This window comes from Chinchilla lanigera, unplaced genomic scaffold (assembly GCF_000276665.1).
Source record: "Chinchilla lanigera isolate Chin_1 unplaced genomic scaffold, ChiLan1.0 scaffold00114, whole genome shotgun sequence".
In the NCBI taxonomy this organism is placed as follows: Eukaryota; Metazoa; Chordata; class Mammalia; order Rodentia; family Chinchillidae; genus Chinchilla; species Chinchilla lanigera.
The window spans coordinates 92350-114673 of NW_004955515.1; the positions used below are offsets into that span (position 1 = coordinate 92350).

Below are 22324 nucleotides of genomic sequence, written 5' to 3' on the forward strand. Positions count from 1 at the left end.
GGCAGATAACACGTGTCACCTGGAGTCTAACATGCCATATTTCTGTCAGCTGTTTGGTCTTCTAGACTCTGACCAGAATCTCCAATTAAGAACAGTTTAAAGTATTCCAGGGCTGCTTCTTCAGCATACATTTCTGAAACTTTCCAGACTTCCCACCAACCAGTTCCAAAGGCTCTTGAACCAACCACATGGTCAGGTGGTCACAGCAATGATTGCACTTTTCTGGTACCAAATTCTGTCTTAGTTACTTATGTCATTGCTGAGACAAAATATCTTTGTGGCCAGGCCTCTTGCCTTCAGTTCCGATGACAGAGCCAGGCAGGTAGATGAGCGACCGTGAGACTGCCAGAACTTTTAGGCTGCAGAGGCTTTTTGAGGCATCTCAGCATGACCTCTTCTCTGCTGCTGTGACTGGAGAATGAGTTTTATTCTATGCACAGTGATGGTACCAGTTGCTGAAGTGGATCTATACACACAAAACCCAGGTGTAAGAAATTAAAGAACAGCATTCTGGTAATTTCTTTCTTTCTTTTTTTTTTTTTTTTTTTTTTTGTTTTTCTCCGGTACCGGGAACCGAACTCACGACCTTGCGCTTGCCAGGCAGGCGCTTTGCCGCTGAGCTAAATCCCCAGCCCCTATTCTGGTAATTTCCCTCCCTGCTGCCTCCTCACTCTTCGATTGGGAGTTTCTTCATTATACAAAGTGGCACTAAGAGAAACGAGTTCCGCAGTTTCACAGAACCTGCTCTGCAAAGCATCTGCCAAAACCTGGGGTCCTCAGAGAGAAGGAGTGGCCGAGATTCTCAAAGCTTTGGGACTAGGTGAGAATCAGTAAGTCATTAGTTTATTGTGTAGAAATTCTTGCCACTTTATGGCAATTTATGTTTACAGTGATGAGAGGAGTATTCTTGACATAACAGAGTAACTCACTCTGGAGCCTGAAATAAAGCTATGCTCATTTTATAGCCTCATCATTCATCAATAAAAAGTCATTTTGAGGTAAGAAGCCTAGAGAGCGTTTTAAAATCCCTCTTGTCATTAGTAAAAATAGTGTCTGTGTTGTGACATGCTTTCATTTTTTGAAAGGAAGATCTCAGATGAAAGCAGTTTGCTGTGGCCAGGTTGTCCATCCACTGACTGACTTGTGAGTGTTTGTGGTAGATACTCCCACTCGCACGCAATGTTGTAATAGTTTGAAGGTAGCCCCTTACCCAGCACTCACCCAATGGGGATGTGAAAGGTGATGGGACAGTGGTGCTCAAAGAATACACAAGACATGTCAGATTAACCTGTATCCATGGCAGTGCTCCACTTTCTGTCGAGATTTTGCCTGAAAGCCTTCCTTGATAACATCTTCCTTTCCTGAAGGCTAGCAGTCAGGTGGCTTGGCTTTGTGTCTTGTGAATGTCAGTTTCAGTGCTTGCAGAAAACTGGAGTGCATTCTAAACTTGCTGGTATAAGATCCCACACTTACTTAATGTGGACATAAAGTGTCCAGTCTGTAGAATGACCATTACTAACTGGTAATGGAAAGTAAGTGATGTTTCATACGCTACTTGTATGTTCATAGGCTGTGTTTTATATACATTGTAACTAGTAAGTGGGGAAAAACAGTGCTATATATTTACCACTTGTATTAGTCAGCTGTTTTGTTGCTGAGACACACTTCATGACATCCACACTTAAGGAGAGATTTCATTTGGTTTATGGTTTCTCAGATTCAGTCCATGGTTGGTTGGCTCCAAGGCAGAAACAGTGGTGGACAGGTGTGGCCATCACCCACACTTAGAGTTCCCTCCAGTACACACAACATGACTCCCTCTTGCACTGTCTCAAAATCTGCCTTTGTGACCTCTGCTCCTCTCCTTTCTCCCTCGGAGCTCTGGAACTGGCAAGACCTGGCTTCTTTCTGTGTGGGAAGCATCCTTTGCACAGAGCACAGTGTATTCTGTGGTCTAGCCCTCTAGGCATGGGTCATACTGCAGTTAAAAGAGCTAAAGGAGTTTCCATTGTGTCCTGCATAATGTCTCATTTTAACACATTCCTGATGAAGCCATAATTCATATGTCTTGCTGCCTAGCAGCTTGAACCACTGGTGGTATATGCATGACTTCTCCATTGGGTGGCTTTTGTTAATTTTATTAGTAAAAAAGACAAACAAAAGTGATTAGATTCATCTGTATCACTAGTAGTACAAGCTGTCTGATGCCACAGTCATGTATGTACCACCGGTGGTTCAAGCATATAGAAGAAGTTAAACTACTTGAAGTTCTAAGGTTCAAAGCTAGTGGGTGGCCTGTTCACTCTTAGCATTGCTTGTCCTTTGATCTCAGAGCATAGACCCTCATGGGTTATCATAGGAGGTGAAAGGCTCTAAGGAACCATGATTTAAGAGGGAGGTAAAAACATGTCAGTTTAATAATTATAACTTATCCCCATTATTACATAAAGGTTCTTAAGATGCTTCCATAAAAGAACTCCTGTCTCTTTTGGTGCTATAAAATTGAATTCACCAGTATACTTGTAAGACATTAATGTAGAAGTATTGCCCTACACAGGGATTTTAGGTATCACAACGAAATGTCAGCATGGACTCCTAGAGGACAGGTCACTGTCATTCTAATACATGTCACTATCTTGACACAGTACACCAGACTTTTTAAAATGCAAAAGCTGTTACTGAGTTGATGTGGGACACTAATAAAGCCTCAGTATTTTGAGTCAAGGGAGGTTAAAACAGGTGATGTAGTGCATCTGGAAGCGCCAAACTATTAGACAGGCAGCAGACTTCAATTCATCTAGTTCAGAAGTGCTTCTGATTCAGAATTATTTTAATACTGTAGGTGTTTTATAGTTTATTATTTTAAAATGATTATATTTTAGCCATCAGGTTAAAGTGTTAATAATTAAACGATCACATTCCTTTCTTTATTCTTCAGTCATACAACAAAAAGAAGTATAAAATGATTTAACTATTTGACTTTTTGTTGAAACAGATGTTCATTTGGATTTGGAAGAGCGCCTGGCAAAATTTATGAAGACTGAAGAAGCCATTATATATTCATATGGCTTTTCCACCATAGCCAGTGCAATTCCTGCTTACTCTAAAAGAGGGGACATCATATTTGTGTAAGTAACCTTTTTTGCCTGTCTAAGCAGAATTCTTTTGGAAATAATACTGTCTTGGTGAATTTTTTCATGGAAGTTACATGCCTAAAATAATATGAATTCTTCAGTTTATTATTAACAAAATGTTCAGTCATCCCAGTGAAAGTTGAATGTGAGACTTTCATTCAAAGGAAACTTACAAGTTTCTTATCTGGAGTTATGGTTTTATTTATTGATTTCCATATGAAGCCTGCCATCTTCCTGCTCTGTTCAGCTCTGTGGCCATGTGTCCTTACAATTCACCCTGCTTCATAAAGTCTCTCCCTTCTCATAACCCACCTCCCCCAAACTTCAAGTTTCTGCTGTTCTTGCTTCATAGCTTACTAAGGACATAGAAGCTGTGAATTGGGAACATCCTTGACTACAAGCAGGCAGATCTCTAAGCTTGGGTGCACACATTCTGGATGCATGGTACTCTAGCTTTCTGTGAAGGAGTAGGCCAGTGAGGAGTCACACAAGTGTTGGTGTAGTCCAGGCAGTTGGTTATATCAGTCAAAATATCTGCCACTCCAGCCCAAGCCTCTGTCATCTTTTGAGTAAGGTATTAAGTGTGACTTTTAATTCTAGGCCCCAAATTTACTTTTTTTTTCTTTATAGAACCATAGCCAGAGTAATCTTTCTTAAAAACATAAATCTGATTATGTCACACCCCATTTAGTAAATATAGGAGTTTGCATTGCCTGCAGTGAAGACTTAAGTCCTTATTATGAACTTGTAAACTACCTTTTTAGGCTCATTTCGAGCTGTTGTCCCCGACATAGTCAACATGTTACCTTACTATGCTCACTCACTAGCTTTGCACTAGTTTCCTGTCCTCTTAGAGCCTTTGTGCATAGCAGTCCCTTTGCCTAGAACTCTGTTGCTTCTCTCATTTCCTACTTCGTGCTCATCCCACACATATATCACCTGTGCAAGGAAGCTTTCCCCAACCTCAGAGCAGTTCAAGGTCCTTGCTACACATGAAGAAAATCTTACAGCCCAGGAGAATTCAGTATCTTAGCAAATCTTTGCTCACATGAGCACTCAAACTGCCTGTCAAGATCCTCTTGCCTGAGAGGCACACAGGTGTGCATGTGTATGTACACACACATACACGTACATACCCCTCTCAGTTTATTTGCTTCAGATTCACTGTACTTTTTGTTTGTAGCACTTATAACAGTTTATATCTCTGTGCATATGTACTTCTGTTTCCTGCCACAAGTCTATTTGCAGCATTTACCATTTGGTAGTATCTGTTAAATACTAGTTCAGTGAATGAAAGAATGGATGCTGTAGCTCAAAAGGGGGGACCGTGTGATTGAACACTGGAACCTGGCCTATCTGGCCTGGTGTGCCCATAAAAATGAATATTTCCATTAACTTTTTACACATGCAATTAAAAATACAGTTATATGAAAGGCTTGTCACCAATTTGTGAACCATTGATTTAAATAGTATTTCTACATTGTTAGCAAAAGCACAGTTATACAGGTTCAGTGTCATCAGTATGACTTTATGCAAGCATCCCCCTATTATTTCCTTGTAGTTACAAGTGAACTTGTAACTTCCTTTGTCAGATACTATTGTTTTGGTATTGATTGGTAGGAAACTCAAATGAAGTTCGCTTCAGTTTGGTATATTTCAGTTTCCATTGAGTCATTACACACTTACAGTCTTCTACCAATTTTATTTTATTTAAATTTTGTAACTTTTAAAAGCATAAAAACACATGATGATGGAGTAATACAATGTTTTGTTAAATTAATACATTGTATAATGTTTAGATCAGGTTAAGTATATCAAGAATTTATGATTTCTTTATGGTGAAAACTTTTGATATACTTTTCTGTAACTTTTTGAAACATATAAAACAATATTGGGGACTTAAGCCCCAACCTCTGAGTCCCTGTTCTGTGCTTCTAACTGTAACTTAATACCCATTGCTCAACATTACCCCCTTACTTTCTCTGTATTACTGTCCTCAGCGTTTTCTGTCATCCTCCTCAAAGGATCCTCAGCTTAAGTCCCCAGGATCCTCAAAGTTTTCACAACACAATACCAGTCAGTTTTCCTGTCCCTGAGAAACAATTTGTAATATCCACAACTTTAAGAAAGAGAGGTTTAATTTGGCTCACAGTTTCAGAGGATCCAGTCCATGGTCAGCTAGCTTCATGAGCAAAAATGTTTGGCTCATGGCAGCTAGGAAACAGAGTTGAGGAACAACTCTAAAGGGGAAAGGGGAAGAACCAGATGTAATACTCAAGGTCACACTTCTGTAACCCACCCAGACACACCCAGAAGTGTGCTTTGCTAATCCCCTTAGCACTTCCCAAATCCAGTCAAATTGATATAGTTAAGTTTAGCCAACACATTCCACCCAAATTCATCTCCCTCAACTATATAACACAGTAACAATTAGGGTACAACTCGAGACCATACTGATATGTAAAATAAATCAGACCCACATATGTAAACATTGTTTAGTCTCGCTGGTGTGACAAGCTGAACTAGTAAATAGGACCCCAAATGTACAATAGATAATGGTGAATTGGGAAAAAGCTGTTCAAAAGAAAAGAGAAACTGATTGGAGAAAGGAGAAAGGAAGGAAGAGAGAAGGAAAAAAATTATATATGTGATGTCAAAGATAGACACACTGCTAATTTCCCTTAATTCATTGAAAAGAGAAGTTTGTGCAAATATTGTTTGGATAGTATCTCATGCCTGTGTCTTGTACCCTGAGTAATTACTCTTAAGATAACAATATGCAATGTATTAATTACTGTTACTCTCCTATAACCTTGTTTCATTTTTTTTGTTTTGTTTTTGTTTTGTTTTTTCATTTTAAAGAATAAAAGAAGAACAACATAGTAATAAGGGAATTTACCGAATTACAGACAAAGTGGTAGGACATTATCAGTGGTTGTTATTTTACCTATTGGTATCTTAAGATAGTTTCTCAGGAAAACAAATAGACAAATAATAGTGAGTTACAGACAGAAATGACAGGAAATTATCAGTGGTTGTTGTACTATACCCTGGGGTCTCCAAAGTGGTCTCTAGGGAAAACAAATAGAACTATGCATGAGTGATAAATCAGATAATCATTGACTATTCTCAGTGGTTGTTGTTGAAAACACATAGTGACAAACATATGTCCATTTATGAAATAGCATAGGAACAATACAAACATTACAGAGTTATGGACAGATTGGTAGGAAACCATTAATGGCTGCTGCAATACATGTTGGCATCCTCAAAGTGGTTTCTCAGGAAAACAAAGATATGCAAGAAAATCCAACAATAGTTACAGCCCAAGGGTTGCAAAAAATAGCGAGTTACCTCCTCATCAGTGACTCCCCTCACTGAGGTGTGACGGCTGGAAGGAAGGCCAGGACTGAAAAGAAGGACCGAGAGACCAGCACTAGTGTCTAGCAATGGGCTGTCCACTTTTTCCTCTATACTCATGATTTCGTGGAGCTCCTACTTCTCCATGAAGGCAGTTGTACAGAATCTCAATATTGGGCACCCATGTAATCCATGAAGTCTCGGTGCAGACCTCTGCGGAGCAATTACCTTGTTTTGAAATTGTTTTCTTCTTTTTATAGAAAAATAAATATTTTTGAAGAAATTAATGAGAAAGCAACATTTTGCAAATAAAAGTGTTAAAAGGGCAGAGTATGTCAAAGTGATAAAAGGTAGAGCTATAAATTTCTGTTTTAATGAGCTTTTTTTCACAACCCTGGGAAAAAAATAATAATTCCACCTACCATGTTACAGCAATCCTGTGTACAATAGAATATGCAGTAATCCCCTCCCAAAGCCTCAGCTGTTCCTGCATTTTTCACAGGTCACAATCTCTTCAGACTCAAGATACTCTTAACTTTGAACCTCTGTAAAAAATCAAATATAAGTTACATAATCCCAAGGTACAGTGGCACAGGTTAGACCTTCCCCTACCAGAAGGGAAGAATAAGGGGGAAAATGCATCAAAGCAGAACCAAAATGCAGCAGGGCAAACATTAAATCCCATGTTTCATATCTAGCACCAGGGGCACATGGCAGTGACACATGGGTTCCAAAGGGCTTGGTCAGCCCCACAGCCTCCCAAAGGCTCAGCTTATGGTCTAAAGTTTTCCTCAACAGAAATTCCATGTTTCTGGCATCTCTGACTTCCTCTGTCTTCCACTGCATGTTCAACTTTATTTCCATTTGCCTTCCCTTTCAATCCTTCCTTTGAAGTCTGGGTAGAAGCATCCCTGATTTCATAGCTCTTGCATTCTGTATGCTAGTAAAACCAGCATTACAAGGATGACACCAAGGTCTGCTGTCAGTGGAAGCAGTAAGTAGCCAGGTCCCCTTGAGCCTTTGAGTGCCTGAATGGCTCAGCATGTTAAAAAGAATCCTAAGGAACCAATTCCCTAGGAGGCCTTCTTGAGCAGATATCCCAGAGACTCTTCTCAAGTGAAAAGCTGACTCTTTTGCACCCTTGAACCTGTGATAGGTGAGATCTTGCTGATTTCTGAGATTCTCTGAAGGCGTCTTTCTTCTTGTCCCTGTACAAAGTACTTGGTTTATTTTTAATGGTGCTAGTGTCCAGCACCATACCTCCTTTGGTCCCAACTTTACACATACCTGCTTTCTGACCAGAATTTAAACTTTTTTTCTATTCTGCCTTTTGGCCCTAATTCTCAGTATAGATCTGTCTAGCAGCAGCTAGCAGTTCCCATGCTATCACATGAATGTTGGACCGCCTTTAAAGTTCTTCCTCCAGACCAGTTATTCCACTGGCCTTCCTCTCCCTCCTATAATAACTCAGGAAATGGGCAAGATATAGGTTTTTTTGGGGGGAAGCAGGGGTTGTTATTATTTTGGTTTTTTTTTTTTTTGCCAGAGTGTAGTATACATGGCCTCTAGTCCTATTAAGAATGAGGTCCTTGTTCCTGACTGAAACCTCTCAAACCTGGCCTTTGTTGTCCACATTTCTGTCAACATTCTGTCTTCTCTGTGTTAGCCACAAATCACCCATCATGCTCTGCTTATAGCATTATAGTGCTTCTCTAGTTCACATCACTAAGACTTTCTGGATTTTTCCCACAACCCAGTTCTAAAGGCTTCTGAACCACACGGACAGGTATAGTTGCAGCAGTGACCCCATCCTCAGTACCAGTTTTCTGTGTTATCTTTCCTATCCCTGAGACACAGTAACCAACTTAGAAGAGGAGAGCCTTAATTTGGCTAAGAGTTTGAGAGGATTTAATGCATGCTTAGCTGGCTACAAGATAGGAACATCATGGTAGAAGGACATGGTAGAGGAAAGATACTTAGATCATGGAACTGGAAAGCAGAGCAGGGACAACATCAGAGAGGAAGGGAAGAAGGCTTAGATAAAATACCCAGAGTCATACCTCCATGACCCACCCAGACATACCCAAAAGTGCTCTTTACTAAACCCCTTGGCAACTTCCAAGCCAGTCAGCTAGATGCAGTTAAGCATGAACATCATAGACACCAACATTTTTAGATTCCACCTGTGAGGGAGCTCATGCAGTGTTTGTCTTTCTTTGCTGGCTCATTTTACCTAACATAGTGGATTCTTATTTTCTCTTAATTTCTCCAGAATTCTTATTTTCTCTTGCTGTATTGACCTCTTTATCATTATATAATGACCTTTCTTGTCTCCTTTTACCTCCTTTAATTTAAATGAGGTGCTTGCTTTTCACTATGAGTATGGCTGCACCTACTTTCTTTTAGATTACTTTGACATGGAATATCTTATTCCATCCCTTCACTTCTAGTCTACATGTGTCATTAGAGGTGAAGTAAGTTTCTTGTAACATACAGTTGGGTCTTCATTTAATCCATTTCATTCCTGTCTTTTAATTGGAGAGTTTGATCCATGTATATTCATGGTAATCATCAGTAGATGAGGTCTTACTACTGCCATTTTATAATTTATTTTCTAGTTTTTTTGTAGTTCCTTTCCTTTTTCTTACTCTTATATACAGTCTTCCTTTGTGATTAAGTGATTTACTCTACTACTACTGTGTTTTGATTCCTTGTCCATTTTTTAGGGTTTGTCCATTATGGATTTTGTTTTGCAGTTGCCATGCAGCTTGCAAATCATCCTTTGAATATAATAAGCTATTTTTAAATAATAACAACTTAAACATGATTATAAAAATAAGAAAATATACTAATAAGAAAACTACACTTTCATTGTTTCTAACATTTAAAATTTTTGGAAGCCCATCTTTCTTTATTGCCTATCTTTTAATATTTTAATGCAGTCATTATTCTGAATTTTTTATTTTTTAGTCTTCATACTAAAGATATGGTTTATACATGATGTTTACAATACTAGAACATCCTGAAATCGTCTAATTACTTACCAATGAGTTTTATGCCTTCCAAGTTTTCTTCTTACTCATTAATGCGTCTTTCAGTTCAAAGAACTTCCTTTAGCATTTTTCATAATAGTCTGTTGAAGATATATTCTCTCAGTTTTCATTTATCCGGAAATGTCACTTTTATTTCTAAAAAGTAGTTTTGCTGAGAACACTATTCTTGTTTTACAGGTTTTTCCCTTAGTACTGTGAAAATGTCATGCCACTGTCTCCTGGCCTGTAAAGTTTCTGTTTAGAAGTTTGCAGTCAGGCAGGCACACTTTTATGTATTGTTTTTTTCTCTTGCTGCACTGAGAATGTCTTTGTCTTTCACCTCTGAGAACCTGATTATGGTGTCTTGAGGTAGACTTGGTTGCAAAAATCTGATTGGTGACCTGTGTCTTTCCTGTGCCTGAACACTGGTATCCTTCTCAGATTGCAGAGTTTTCTGTTATTCTTTTAATAAGGTTTCTACCCTTCAACATTCTGAAGTCCTTCTCAGACCCAATTAAATCAAATATTTCCACTTTTAATATTGACTCAAATGTCCTATGAATTTTTTCATTCCTCTTCATTCATTTTTTTCTTTGTTCTCCTTCACCTAAATTTTCAAATAGCTTGTCTTGAAGCTTATTCATTCTCTATTTTGTTTGATCTATTTGGTTCTTCATAAAATAAGCCTAATGTCATATTTTCAATTTTACTTAGCATGTCTATCTCTTTGTTACTTTTCTCTGTTTGAATATTGAATAACTACACAATCTGTTTTTCTCAAGCTCATTGAATTTTTCTTAAAACCACTAAAACAATTCTCCATCTGAGAGTTTCTCCATACAGATTTACCTGTCTAGTTTCCAGCACCTTATTTTGACTCTTAGGTGAAGTCGTGGTTCACTGTAAACATTTGATACTTGTTGGTGTGCTATAGTGTCTGTATAGTGAAGGGTCAAGAGTTCATTCCAGTTTTACCAGTCTGGCTTGTGTGTCCCTACCTTTCCAGAAATCCTAACCAGACTGCTTATTTTCTCTGCCCATGGAGTCACTTCCACTATTTTAGCACTGAGTGGCACCCAAGTCCAGGTTTGCCAAGTCTGCTGGTGGTCTGTGTCCCTATTATTCACTAGAGTGCAATCCAAGCCCAAGTTTGTCCCAAATGTATAGTGATTGTGTTGTTCAAAATGAACCTAGGTCCTAGAAAGGGCAGTCCATCTCCACAGGCCGTTGTCTTCAGCCAGACTAGACTCACACACTTTATTCATAGTCATGCCAGGGTTGTCCAGTCTCAGGGCCCTAATCACCTCCACTGACAACTAATGTAGGAAGTTCTTCATTGTTGCTGGGAGATGACAGTCCTGGTTTTCTCCTAGGCCTCCTCTGACACCACCCAACTAAAGATGAGGAAAGCACCCCATTATATCCTGTGGGGAGGCGGAAGTTTGTGGTCCTCCCATGGTGTCCACCAACACCATGGTGCTGAGGCAGTGGGGTGTCCACTTTTTTCCAGCTAGCTTTGTGAAACTCCCAACTCACTGTTTGGCCTTTTCTAACACCTGTCTGGGAGGGCTGCAGGTTGTCTTGTATAGATAGCACTTCGAGGTTTGGAGTCTAGGTTCTGCTCTTTGCCTCTGCTGTTGCAGTAAGTTTGAGACCATGGTGTTTGCAGTGGTGTTTGGCCGTAATTGAGTGGTCGCTTTCTGAAAGCTTTCAGCTGCCTGTCTATCTGGGCTGCCAGTATTGCTTCTCATGGTAAAGTAATGTCAAGGTAATGTGTCAGTCAAAGCAGAGGTGCTACTGATGTGGAGATTCAGCAGTATTTTATGTACTTCTTAGAAAGGGTAAATACATGAGTAAAATGATAGGCCATACATAGAAAGATGCATCCTGATTTCAGAGTGGTTAAAATTTGGCAAAAGCATGCTTTTTGGAAGAGATTAAATATGATCATGTGAAAAGGGCCAGCAAAATGAAGAACAAACAAGATGCATAAATGTTCAAACATGTTTTATTTACTGTGCTCCAGTCAACAATTAGAGATTAGTCAACTTACAAAAGTAACCTTCCTTTTCTGAGAACATTGACAAGACCTTTTAACCTATTTGATGCACCTTTCTTCCTTGCAGAGATAGAGCAGCCTGCTTTGCTATTCAGAAAGGATTACAGGCCTCACGGAGTGACATTAAGTTATTTAATCATAATGATGTGGCTGACCTGGAGCAACTACTAAAGGAACAAGAGATCGAAGATCAAAAGGTATAATTCTTTTGAAGAAAATTATATAGCTCTTTTGTACTTTCTAATCAGCTAAATTATATATGAAATGTTAATTTGTCACTGAGAACTTGCCCACAGATCACATTCAGATATTAAGTAAGGGTGTATTCCTGTTGGAGAGCCAGTTCTGATTGTAATTGCCTTCTTGTTGCTATCATTATATATATGTCAGGTCTCAGGAGAGGTATTCTAGGCAGCATTCTAAACGGGTTGAGAGCAGAGACAAATAGCATACATTTGGCAAGGAGGGAGATATAAGCTCAACTTTGCATAATAGCACCCAAACTGTAATTAGAGTTTTAACAGGCTGTACCTCGTGAATTCACTTCACAATAAATCAGGTACTAGTTACATGGAGGAGAGAATGGCAGAAGATCTTAATGTGTTAATTCGTGAGCAAAGTGAGGTTCCTTCTCCTTAGTGTGACCTTACCCTGGACCTCTGAACAACTACTGACTGTGGGAAACAAATAAGTAGCTTGAACAAGATCTCCTCCTCCTGTCTTGCAGCCATTTTCAGTTGTTTATTTCCAGCACTCTGTGGAGCCCCTGGTGGTGGTGGTAGTTTAGTAGCAGTTCCTTTGTTCTGATTAGGGAATGGCACTGAGGAAGTATGCTCAAAGCATCACTAGTAGGATTATAGTTTTAGAACATCTGTTTCAAGTGGATTCTGCAGATGCATCTGCTTTATAGCTAGAATAACCTATAAAGATGCTCATCATATTCCTTACTTTTGTGTTAATGTCCATTTTCTTAAATATTTGCATTATTCATTAAGAATTCTGTCATCTTCGTTTAGGAATCAGCGTAATAGCAGTACATCATAAATACACACATTGTCACAATGAATATGCATGAACTCACCATCTCACGCTCCAGCTGCCATAGGCCAATGTTTCATATTTACACAATTGGAAAGTCTACAGGGAAAAATTCTAATATTGAACCCATTCTACTAAATTAGAGGTTCCCACTTCTGATCCAGTAGTAGAACACAGCCACTCAGCTGCGGAGTGCTGCTGCCATGGAAAGTGTGCCCATGAGACCAGCTGCTGCAGGCTGCTCTGTGTAGTTGGGACTGTGCAGATTTGGCCAACATCACATTCAGGTTTCATGTTTGATTTATAATCCATGAAACACTTGTATGAATACGAACAAAAAATAAAATTAAATATCTTAAAATTTTACTTTTGCTGCCACAAGTAGACTTTCTAAATAACTTTACATTTTGACTTTTAGAATGATCCCTTTTCAGTTTCATTTTCATGTAAAAAATTTGTTAACTCTTAATGTTTTCTACTTGGACACTTACCTCTTTCCTTTGAAAGAAAATTAAAATACTTCAATTTAGTCCAGTTTTGAATTGCAAAAGAGCTATGCATAACTATGTATAAGGGGAAAACAGCTTTGCCTTCCTAATAGCTAAGGAAGTTAGGCCAGGAAGTTTATCCTATCAAATTAGGACACATTTTTAGTAGTAATAATCAGTATCAACACAGGAGTGCAATTACAAAGGATATTCCTGTAACACTTGGAAGAGTTTAAATGAGCATGTTTTTAGGATAAAATGGACATATATTTACCAGTATCCTTACATACCCCTTTAATCTGTACTTGAGGTGTTGTTGTTAGAAAGTAATTAAAAATGTCAAAGATTGAGAAATATTTGCAAAGTGAGAGAAACTACCCAAATCCAGCATTTGGGGAATACATAATTTGTAGTGTGCCCACATGATATAATGTCTCTATTAATAGCATGTTTTAAATTACTTGTACTTGCCAGGCATATGGGTACATGGGAGGCGGAGACAGGAAGATCACTGCAGGTTTGAGACCGGCTGAGGCTACATAATGAGCTCAAGGCCTGCCTGAACTACACAGTGAGACCTGTCTCAAAAAAACAAAACAAAACAGAATTATTTGTGCTTTATTCTACTAAATAATGTAGAAATATTCACAGCATAGTATTTTGTTAAATCAGGTTGTAAAGTTATTACAGTAAAATCTTGATTTGAGCAAAGTAATATATGTTTATACATATATGTGTAAGAAAGACAAAAATTATCACTGCGTAATATAACTAGGCAATTTTTAAAATTTTTGTATATTTCTGCTTCCTTATACTCCTTCCTTCAATGAGTATTTTAAAATCCTCAGAAAATACTTTGGCTGCGGTATTGCTCAGTGGTAGATTGTTTGCATAGCATGCATAAAGTACTAGGATCTATCTTAGCTCTGCAGAAAATAAAAAATAAGAGAATGCTTCACTTTTAAAAAGGCAGAGAAGGGCAAGATGTGCCCCTTTGGAAATACAGGTGGCTTCTGTTCATTAATGACTCCACAGATCCATGCTGCTGACTTGGAAACTTTTGATTTAGAGCTGACAGAGAATATGAGGACAGTGAACAAGCTTACTGAGGTATACTTTCGTAGATCTTAACAAATATACCTTTTCTGTGTTACAGTGGAGGGTCCTAAAATACCCATTGAAGCATTGCTTTCATACCTAAGTTTCTAATTGTCTATTGAGCAGAAGCTTAGGGCAGGAAACCTTTGAGTAGAAAGGAAGTGGTGAATTGTCTGTAGATCTCAGTATTTTCTCACATGAAGCATCTACACATTCTTAATTGTGAGACAATTATCCATGAGCTGCTGTGAGCAGTGTTGGGGAGTATTGTTTGAATATGGCCCTTATAACCCCACTATGGCTGTCAGTAGGCAAAGTGATAATTGAGTTTTACTTAATAGGTATTTTAGTAGGTGAGGGAGCTCAGAGTTTCTTGTTTTGTAGCTTTTTATTGTAGAAAATTGGTAACATATATGAGGGAAACAGTATGTGATGCAGCCCATATATACTTCTCCCAGCATTGGTATTAGTGTCCTGCCAGTCTCGTACATCTGCACCCCTCCCTGTTCCTCAGCCCATCTTCATGATGGTGGTGATGATAATCTTCATTTAAGTTCTTTTTCTTTTAGGAAATACACGCAGACATGGAAATACGCAAATCTTAGCCATATAATTTTGACCAGTGTAACCCAGAAATTAGTGCTTTATCATAATGTGAAGCATTCCCATCTCTCCAGAAAGTTCCCTCTGACCCCATCTCACTCATTCTGGGTTTAGAAAGTTTTGCCCGTGTATTATCTGTGCTTTAATATCATCAGAACACTGGCTTGGGTAATTTTGTGAACTGAAAAATATCTCACTGTTCATCTCAGAATAATAGGATTTGAAACATTGAACTTTAAATTCTTTCAGACCTTTTTTTAAATAAATATTGTCAGATGTGGGCATGCACAATAGATTTCATATTTGGAGTTAATGAAACATAAGATGTTGGATTTTTTTTTCTTTCGAAGAATCCTCGCAAGGCTCGTGTGACTCGACGGTTCATTGTAGTAGAAGGATTATATATGAATACTGGAAGTATTTGTCCTCTTCCAGAGTTGGTAAGCAACCATATTTAGTCATCATTCTAGTATTTGGGCTCTTGGGCAGATAGATCTTTTGTTTATTTACATATTTATGGCCATAACTAATGTGAATACAAAATACACCTAGTCTACATGTAGTTTTGTAAGTTTTGACAGATTTATATACAATATTGCCACCAGAATCAGTCAGGACACAAAACATTGCTATTACTCCAGTTGATTCCCTCATGCCACTTTATAGTCAGCACACATCCCTGGCCCCAGGTAACCAATGATGTTTTTTCTGTTTCCAAAGACTAGTTACACTTTTGTAGAATTTCGTTTAAATGAGAGCAAATGCATCTTGTAAAATTCAACTCTTTTACAGTAAAGGCAATGTACTGTTTTTAGAATCTGTGACATTTTCCTCATCAATGTGAAATTCAGATAGCACAGAATTAACTACTCTAAAATGTGCAGTTCATGGCACTGAGTATGTTCACCATGTTATGTAGCTATGGACTTTGCCTAATTCGGAAACCCCATCCTATTAAGCAGTCACTTTCCACATTCCCTTCCCTCTAGCTCCTGGCAACCACCAGTTTGCTTTCTGTCTCTTTGAATGTACTTAATCTGGATATTTTTTAGCATGAAACCTTTTGTGTCTGGCTTCATTCACTGGCACAATGCTTTTAGGGTTCATCTACCTTGTATAGTGTATCTGGACTTGATTCTTTTTTATGTTTTTTTGTTTTTGTTTGCTTTTTATTTTTCTTCCGGTACCAGGAATCAAAACTCACAACTTTGCACTTGCCAGGCAGGCGCTGTGCCACTGAGCTAAATCCCTAGCCCCTTCGTTCTTTTTTAATGCTGAGTGATATTCCACTATGTAGATACATCACATTATGTTTGTGCATCTCCACGTGGTGTTTGGGTTGTTTTCGTCTTTTGGCTGTTGTAAAGAATGCTGCTCTGCTCATTTAATATTGAACAGCAAGAACAGCCAGTAAAAAATTGATGGTAAAAACCAAATTATTGAGTTACGCGTGGTGGTACATGCCTGTGATCCCAGCACTTGGAAACCTGAGTGAGGAGGATTGCTGTGAGTTCGAGGCCAACCTGGGCTACATAGTGAATTCAAAGCCAGCCTGAACTACACCGAGTGAGACCCTGTAAAAAACAAAACAGAAAAGAAACCAAAAAAACACAAATTATCACAAACTTGTGGTATGGCACATCAAACCATTGTATATATTCTGTACATTATTTCCATAGTTTTAATGGAGTAAAGATCATAGTAATTCAACCTATAATTATTAAAAAGTACAGTTCTTGTACCAAGAAAGAATACATGAGTCAGAGGAAGACCTGAGAGTCCCACTGGTTTTCATATCATTTTCGTAAAAATTTGTTGCTTGAAGATTCCTGTGTTTTAATTCATTCATGAAACTGTACAAAACATACATGGGTGAATTAACTAGACATTAGGGAAAACATACCTGTATGCATGCATGCATATATCAGTTCCTAATGGATTGTTGGATTTTTTTTTTAAATCCATAAAATTAGAGAAACATATATAAATATGCATCTAAAATTATGGGAAGGTACTTTATTATAATGTAAAAAAAGTGAAAAACAGACTGTTGAACTGTAATAGCATAATAATGAAAATATTTTCTCCATTTAAAACATTTCAGCTAAGTGTCATAGCACACATCTGTAATCCCAGCACTCTGTGAAGCTGAGAGAGAAGGGTCACAAGTTCAAGCCTAGCCTCAGCAACTTAGACTCTGTCTCAAAAATTTAAAACAGGCTGCAAATGTAGTTCACTTGCTGCCAAAAAAACAAATAAAAAAACTGTGAATTCAAATTAAAATAGAGCTACTGAGAGAGGAGTAGCTAGCTACATTTCTGCAGGCATTTTCTGGGGTTTTGTTGTTTTGTGTGCATGTGCACATGCACATGCCTGGGTATTAGTTTCTAGGGATTTAATCCAGGGCCTTGCACTGAGCTACATGCCTAATCCTTTTTATTTTTTATTTGAGACCAGACAAGCATATGACAAGATATGCAAAAGTGAGGTTTGAACATGGGATCTACCAAACTCACCCTACCTGAGTTCTGGGATTTGGGTGTACACCATTATGCCCAGCTTTCCCAGGAGCTTTTATGTGTAGTCAGACCAATGGCTAGCAGATACACTACCTGTCTATATACATAAAAGTTTTAACATTTCCTTTTTTAAGAAAAAGGCTTTTTCCCCCCAGGATAGCAGAACCTGCAAGAGGAGTGTGAGAGAGACCACACTCTGCACTTCTTCCATTATCTCCTGGACAGCAAGGTCTGAGAGAGGAGTGTGAGTCTGTGTTCTGTGCTTCCTCCATTATGTGTGGGACAGCAGGGCCTGCAGGAGGAGTACGAGTTTGTGCTTTGCACTTCCTCCATTATCTCCAGGACCACAGGGCCTGCAAGAGGAGTGTAACTCTGTGCTGTCCTCATCCTCCATTCTCTGGGGCAGCAAGGCCAGTAGGAGGGGTGTAAGTCTGCACTCTGTGCTTCCTCGATTGTCCTGGGAAGGAAGTATCTGCAAGAGGACTGTAAGGACACATGCCTTTGGTGGGTGGGCCGACCAGAACCCAGAGACCTGAGACCCGGGACAGCATCCAGTCTCTTGGCATAAGGGCGCACACATACCTTTGGAAGGCAGAGTAATCAGTGGGACCAACAACCTGGAATTGTCTGAAGCAGCAGCATGAAGCCAGCAGTTGGGCTCTGGAGAACTCCACCAACAGAATAACAGTTCCAGCACCCACATCCAGGGGTCAAGTTGACCTCCATACCTAGCCTAGTTCCCAAGGCAAACTTGGCTGGAGTACACAGCACATTTCTGAGATCTGACATGTACACTATCACAGAAGTGTAAACACCAGAGGTATTTTACTACTTTTATTCTCCCTTGCTTGTCTGATTGACTCTCTTTCCTGTCTGGTTGAATGTTGTTTTATTTTGTTTTGTATTCTGTAGTTATTTTTGTATTTGGTTTTTTTTTTTTTTTTCTTTTTTCTCTCCTCTCTCTGGTTTCCTTTTTCTTTCTTTCTGCTTTTCTTTTTCATTCTGTTTTTCTTTTTCCTTCTTGTTTTCATAGTTTAGGTTTCTTACCATTCCTTTCATTTTCTTCTATTGATCCTCTTTCTTTCATCAACTACTTCTTCAATTTAAAAATTCAATTGAGTAAACATTTTCTCTGCTATTCCTGACTACTCCTTCATATTCTATTTCATTATTTTTCCTTCTGTGTCCTCCAGTTTCCCAAAGCTTGACTGACCATCGTTTAACCTCCAGCCTTGATTCTACTATATTTGATCTCACTCATCACTTTAGCCTTTCCCCTACCCATTTTAACCCCTTCTAAGCCCCTGCAGAACATAAAATCACCCCAATAAGGTGTGCATAAAAGTGCACAGTATATGTTTGATTTTGTTTTATAATTTTAGAGTTTACTGCTGTGGTCAAAGGTAACAGATTAATGGTTACCATGGTTAATCAGTAGTTAAGCTGTTTTTGGAGCTATTGTTACTACTAACTGTACTACTTTAGCCAAGATGTCATACATGTTATAAAGTTTTTCTCCCCTGTATGACTATACTGTGACTATGTGAGGTCATAATCATCACCACAGTCCAGTATCACAGGTTTGAGAGTAGAGCTAAATAGACATTTCACATCCCTTATAAATTGCGAGGGCGGGTTTTAGGATAGCTATAAGGAACCATCTACATCTGGATGACATCCCCGAAGAATAGACATCCTCTGGGGAAACCTCCATACTAGTGATAGAAGTATACATCATAAGAAATCAACAAGTATCAACATAGAAAACAAAGTAAAAGAGAAAATAGAAAATGACAAGACACAGAAGGAAAATGCAATGTGAGATGCTCAGCCCATCAGGAAAAGCCCAGAACTCAGTGAGATAGATGAAATTGAAAGTCAAACAGTGGAACTTTCTCAAATGCTAGTAACAGAAATGAAAAAACAAGTGGAAAGGCTATAGAGAAAATAGTCTCTCAGGTACAGAAAGACATGATGCTTAAGATCAAAGAATAGATGAGCTTAGAAAAATGATGGAAACAAAATTTCCCAAGATAGGAAAGAAATGGAATCCATAAAACAGGTCCAAACAAATCTAAGAGATTAAAATCTCCATCAGAACTGTATGCCTCAGATTGAACAAAGGGAAGGGTAGAATTTCAGATTTTGAAAACAGACTTGCAGCTAGTGATCACAAAAAAAAAAAAATATCCTAAAAATAGCAAGAGAGCATAAAAAAACGAAGGCAGCAACTACAAGATGAAGCATAGCAAATGTAAGATTGATTGGGGTCAATGAGGAAACTGGAGACAACACAAACTCGATTAAAAAAAAAAAAAACTTCCCAGAAATAAGGGCAGAATACTTATGAAGTATGGATAAAGAATTTGACATACAAGTAAAAGAAGCATATACAACTCCAAACAATCATCACTAAAATAAAACTACAGCAAACTATGTAAAAATAAGAATTCCAGAAATTCAGCACAAGAACGGAATATTGAAAGCTGTTAGAAAGAAGAAACAGATCACGTATAAAAGGAAGCTCATCAGAATCCTATCAGACTTCTCAACACAAACCCTCAATTCAAGAAGAACTTGGAGTGAAATGTTTCAAGTCTGGAAAGAAAACAACTTCCAGCCCAGATTGATGTATCCTGCAAAACTATCTTTCAAAATTAATGGAAAGATAGATACTTCCATGACAAAGAAAACTGAAGAGATTTATGACCACCAAACGAACCCTGTGAAGAGTACTAAAAGATATTCTAGACAGACATAAAAATGACCACAATTTCAAGAATAATAGCTGAGAGAAACCACCAGGCAGGCCCAGCAGTTAAACAGAAGGGCAAAGCAGGGAACTAACAGAAGGAAAAAACATGATAAAGATAAGCCAGTATATGTTAGTTATAACCATTAATGTAAATACTCTCAATTCAGCAATCAAAAGAAACAGACTGGGAGAGTGGATCAAGAAACAAAATCCAACAATATACTGTATACAAGAAATATATTTAATGCAAAAAGGAAATTCATAGACAAAGTCAAAGAATGGAAAATAATCTTCCATTTAATGGGAACCCAGAAAAAAGGGGTAGCTGTTCTGTTTGTACACAATGTGAACTTCAAACCAAGAATAATCAAAAGACATAAACAAGGGCACTACATATTTGTTAGGGAAAAACTTCAAGAGGAAGATATAACACTAATAAATATATATGCACCAAATATGTGAGCATCTTAACTATGTAACAAACATGGAAGATCAAATAAGCAATAACACAGTTATAACAGGAGAGCTCAACATCCCATTGTCACAGGGAGATAGATCAACTAGACCAAAAATCAGCAAAGAAATATCACAACTTAATCAAACAAGTGAACAAATGGATTAGTAGATGTTTTCAGACTGTTCCAACCAAAATCATTAGACTACATTCTTCTCAGTTGCACATGGGATGTTCTCTAGTATAGACTATTTACTATCAGACAGAACATAGTTAAGAAATTGTAAAAGAATTGAACTTACCACAGACTATCTGACCATAGTGCAGTGAAATTAGAAATTAATAGCAAAAGAAACTGCAAAAATTCCATAGACACGTGGAAATTAAATAACACCCTTCTAAACAACAACTGGGTCACAGATGAAATAAATGAAGAAATTAAATAATATTTACAACTAAAGAAGAATGAACTGGGACTTACGAGATGCAATGAAAGCAGCCCTAAGAGCAGAATTTGTAATGGTGAATTCCCACATCAGAAAAACAGATGAGTACAAATAACCAATCTAATATTACACTGCAGTTATCTGGAAAAAGAAGAGTAAGACAAACGCAAAGCCTATACAAGGGAGAAAATTATAAAGATCAAAGAAGAGAGTAACACAGTGGAGAGCAAGAAAACAATACAAAGAAGTAATGAAACAAGAGTTGGTTCTTTGAAATAATAAAATTGATAAACCCTTAGCCAAGCTTATGAAAAAAATGAAAGACTCATATTCATGCATTGAAGAATGATAAAGGTAAAATCACTACAGATCTTGTGAAAATTCAGAAGATGAATACATACTTTAAAACTCTTTGCAGTGATCCCTCACCTATAGTGGGAGTTATGTTCCAGAGAACCCCTTGACAGGTGAAAATTCACGAAGTAGTGGCATTATATTATATATATATGTATTTTAAGGCTTTATCCTCCCTTCCCACACTCCTATGCACCTTTCCCACTCTCTTATTAACATTTCCCACACTCATAAACACTTCATCGGCTCTTACACAGTTTCTACACTCTTACACCTACATAATTTTTTTTATTTTAAAAATAGGAGGAAAACATTAACAGATAGACAGCCTTTTACAAAATAACAAAAGAACAGTACAGACAATACAGAGTTACAAAGTGGTAGGAAATTAACAATGCTTGTATTACATATTGATATCTTCAAAGTGGTTTCTCATGAAAAGTGATACAGACAAGCAATATTGATCAATCAAGGACTCATTCACAGTTTCTTTCAGCAAAGAAATAGAAGACAGTAGAACAAGTATGCTAACTATCCTGTATATACATACATACAAAATATCTACTTCTTTCCCTTCTCTTTTCCCACATCCCAGTTGCCCTTTTTACCCTTGAGTGTTTGCCTATCATTTCACAATGTCTATCATACCTCCTAGTTTAAATTAACTCTTTCAGGTTTTACACTATTGATGCAATGAGGTGCTTTCACGTGCAGGTCTGATTTACCTCACTTACGAGTATGGTCTCCAGTAGTGACCATTAACCTATAAAGGCCTTGAGTTTACCTTTCTTTACAACTGAGTAATATTCCATTCTATCAAAGTACCACAATTTTCTTATCCAATCCTCAGTGGATGAACTTCTGGGTTGCTTCCACAATTTAGCAATTACAAATGGTGCTGCTATGAACATAGGTGCACATATATCACTGTGATATGATGTTTTTAGAGCTTCTGGGATAATACCCAGCAGGGTGATAGCTGGG

General features: G+C 38.0%; 1 protein-coding gene across 1 annotated transcript in view; it reads left to right on the top strand.

Moving 5' to 3' along the window:
- Positions 1–22324, top strand: part of Sptlc1 (serine palmitoyltransferase, long chain base subunit 1) — a 103302-nt gene that overhangs the window by 34639 nt on the left and 46339 nt on the right. Inside the window, exons 6-8 of the mRNA XM_005408864.2 lie at positions 2996–3128; positions 11653–11782; positions 15163–15252. Of these exons, the coding sequence (XP_005408921.1) occupies positions 2996–3128; positions 11653–11782; positions 15163–15252 (353 nt within the window). The remainder of the gene's footprint in view (positions 1–2995; positions 3129–11652; positions 11783–15162; positions 15253–22324) is intronic.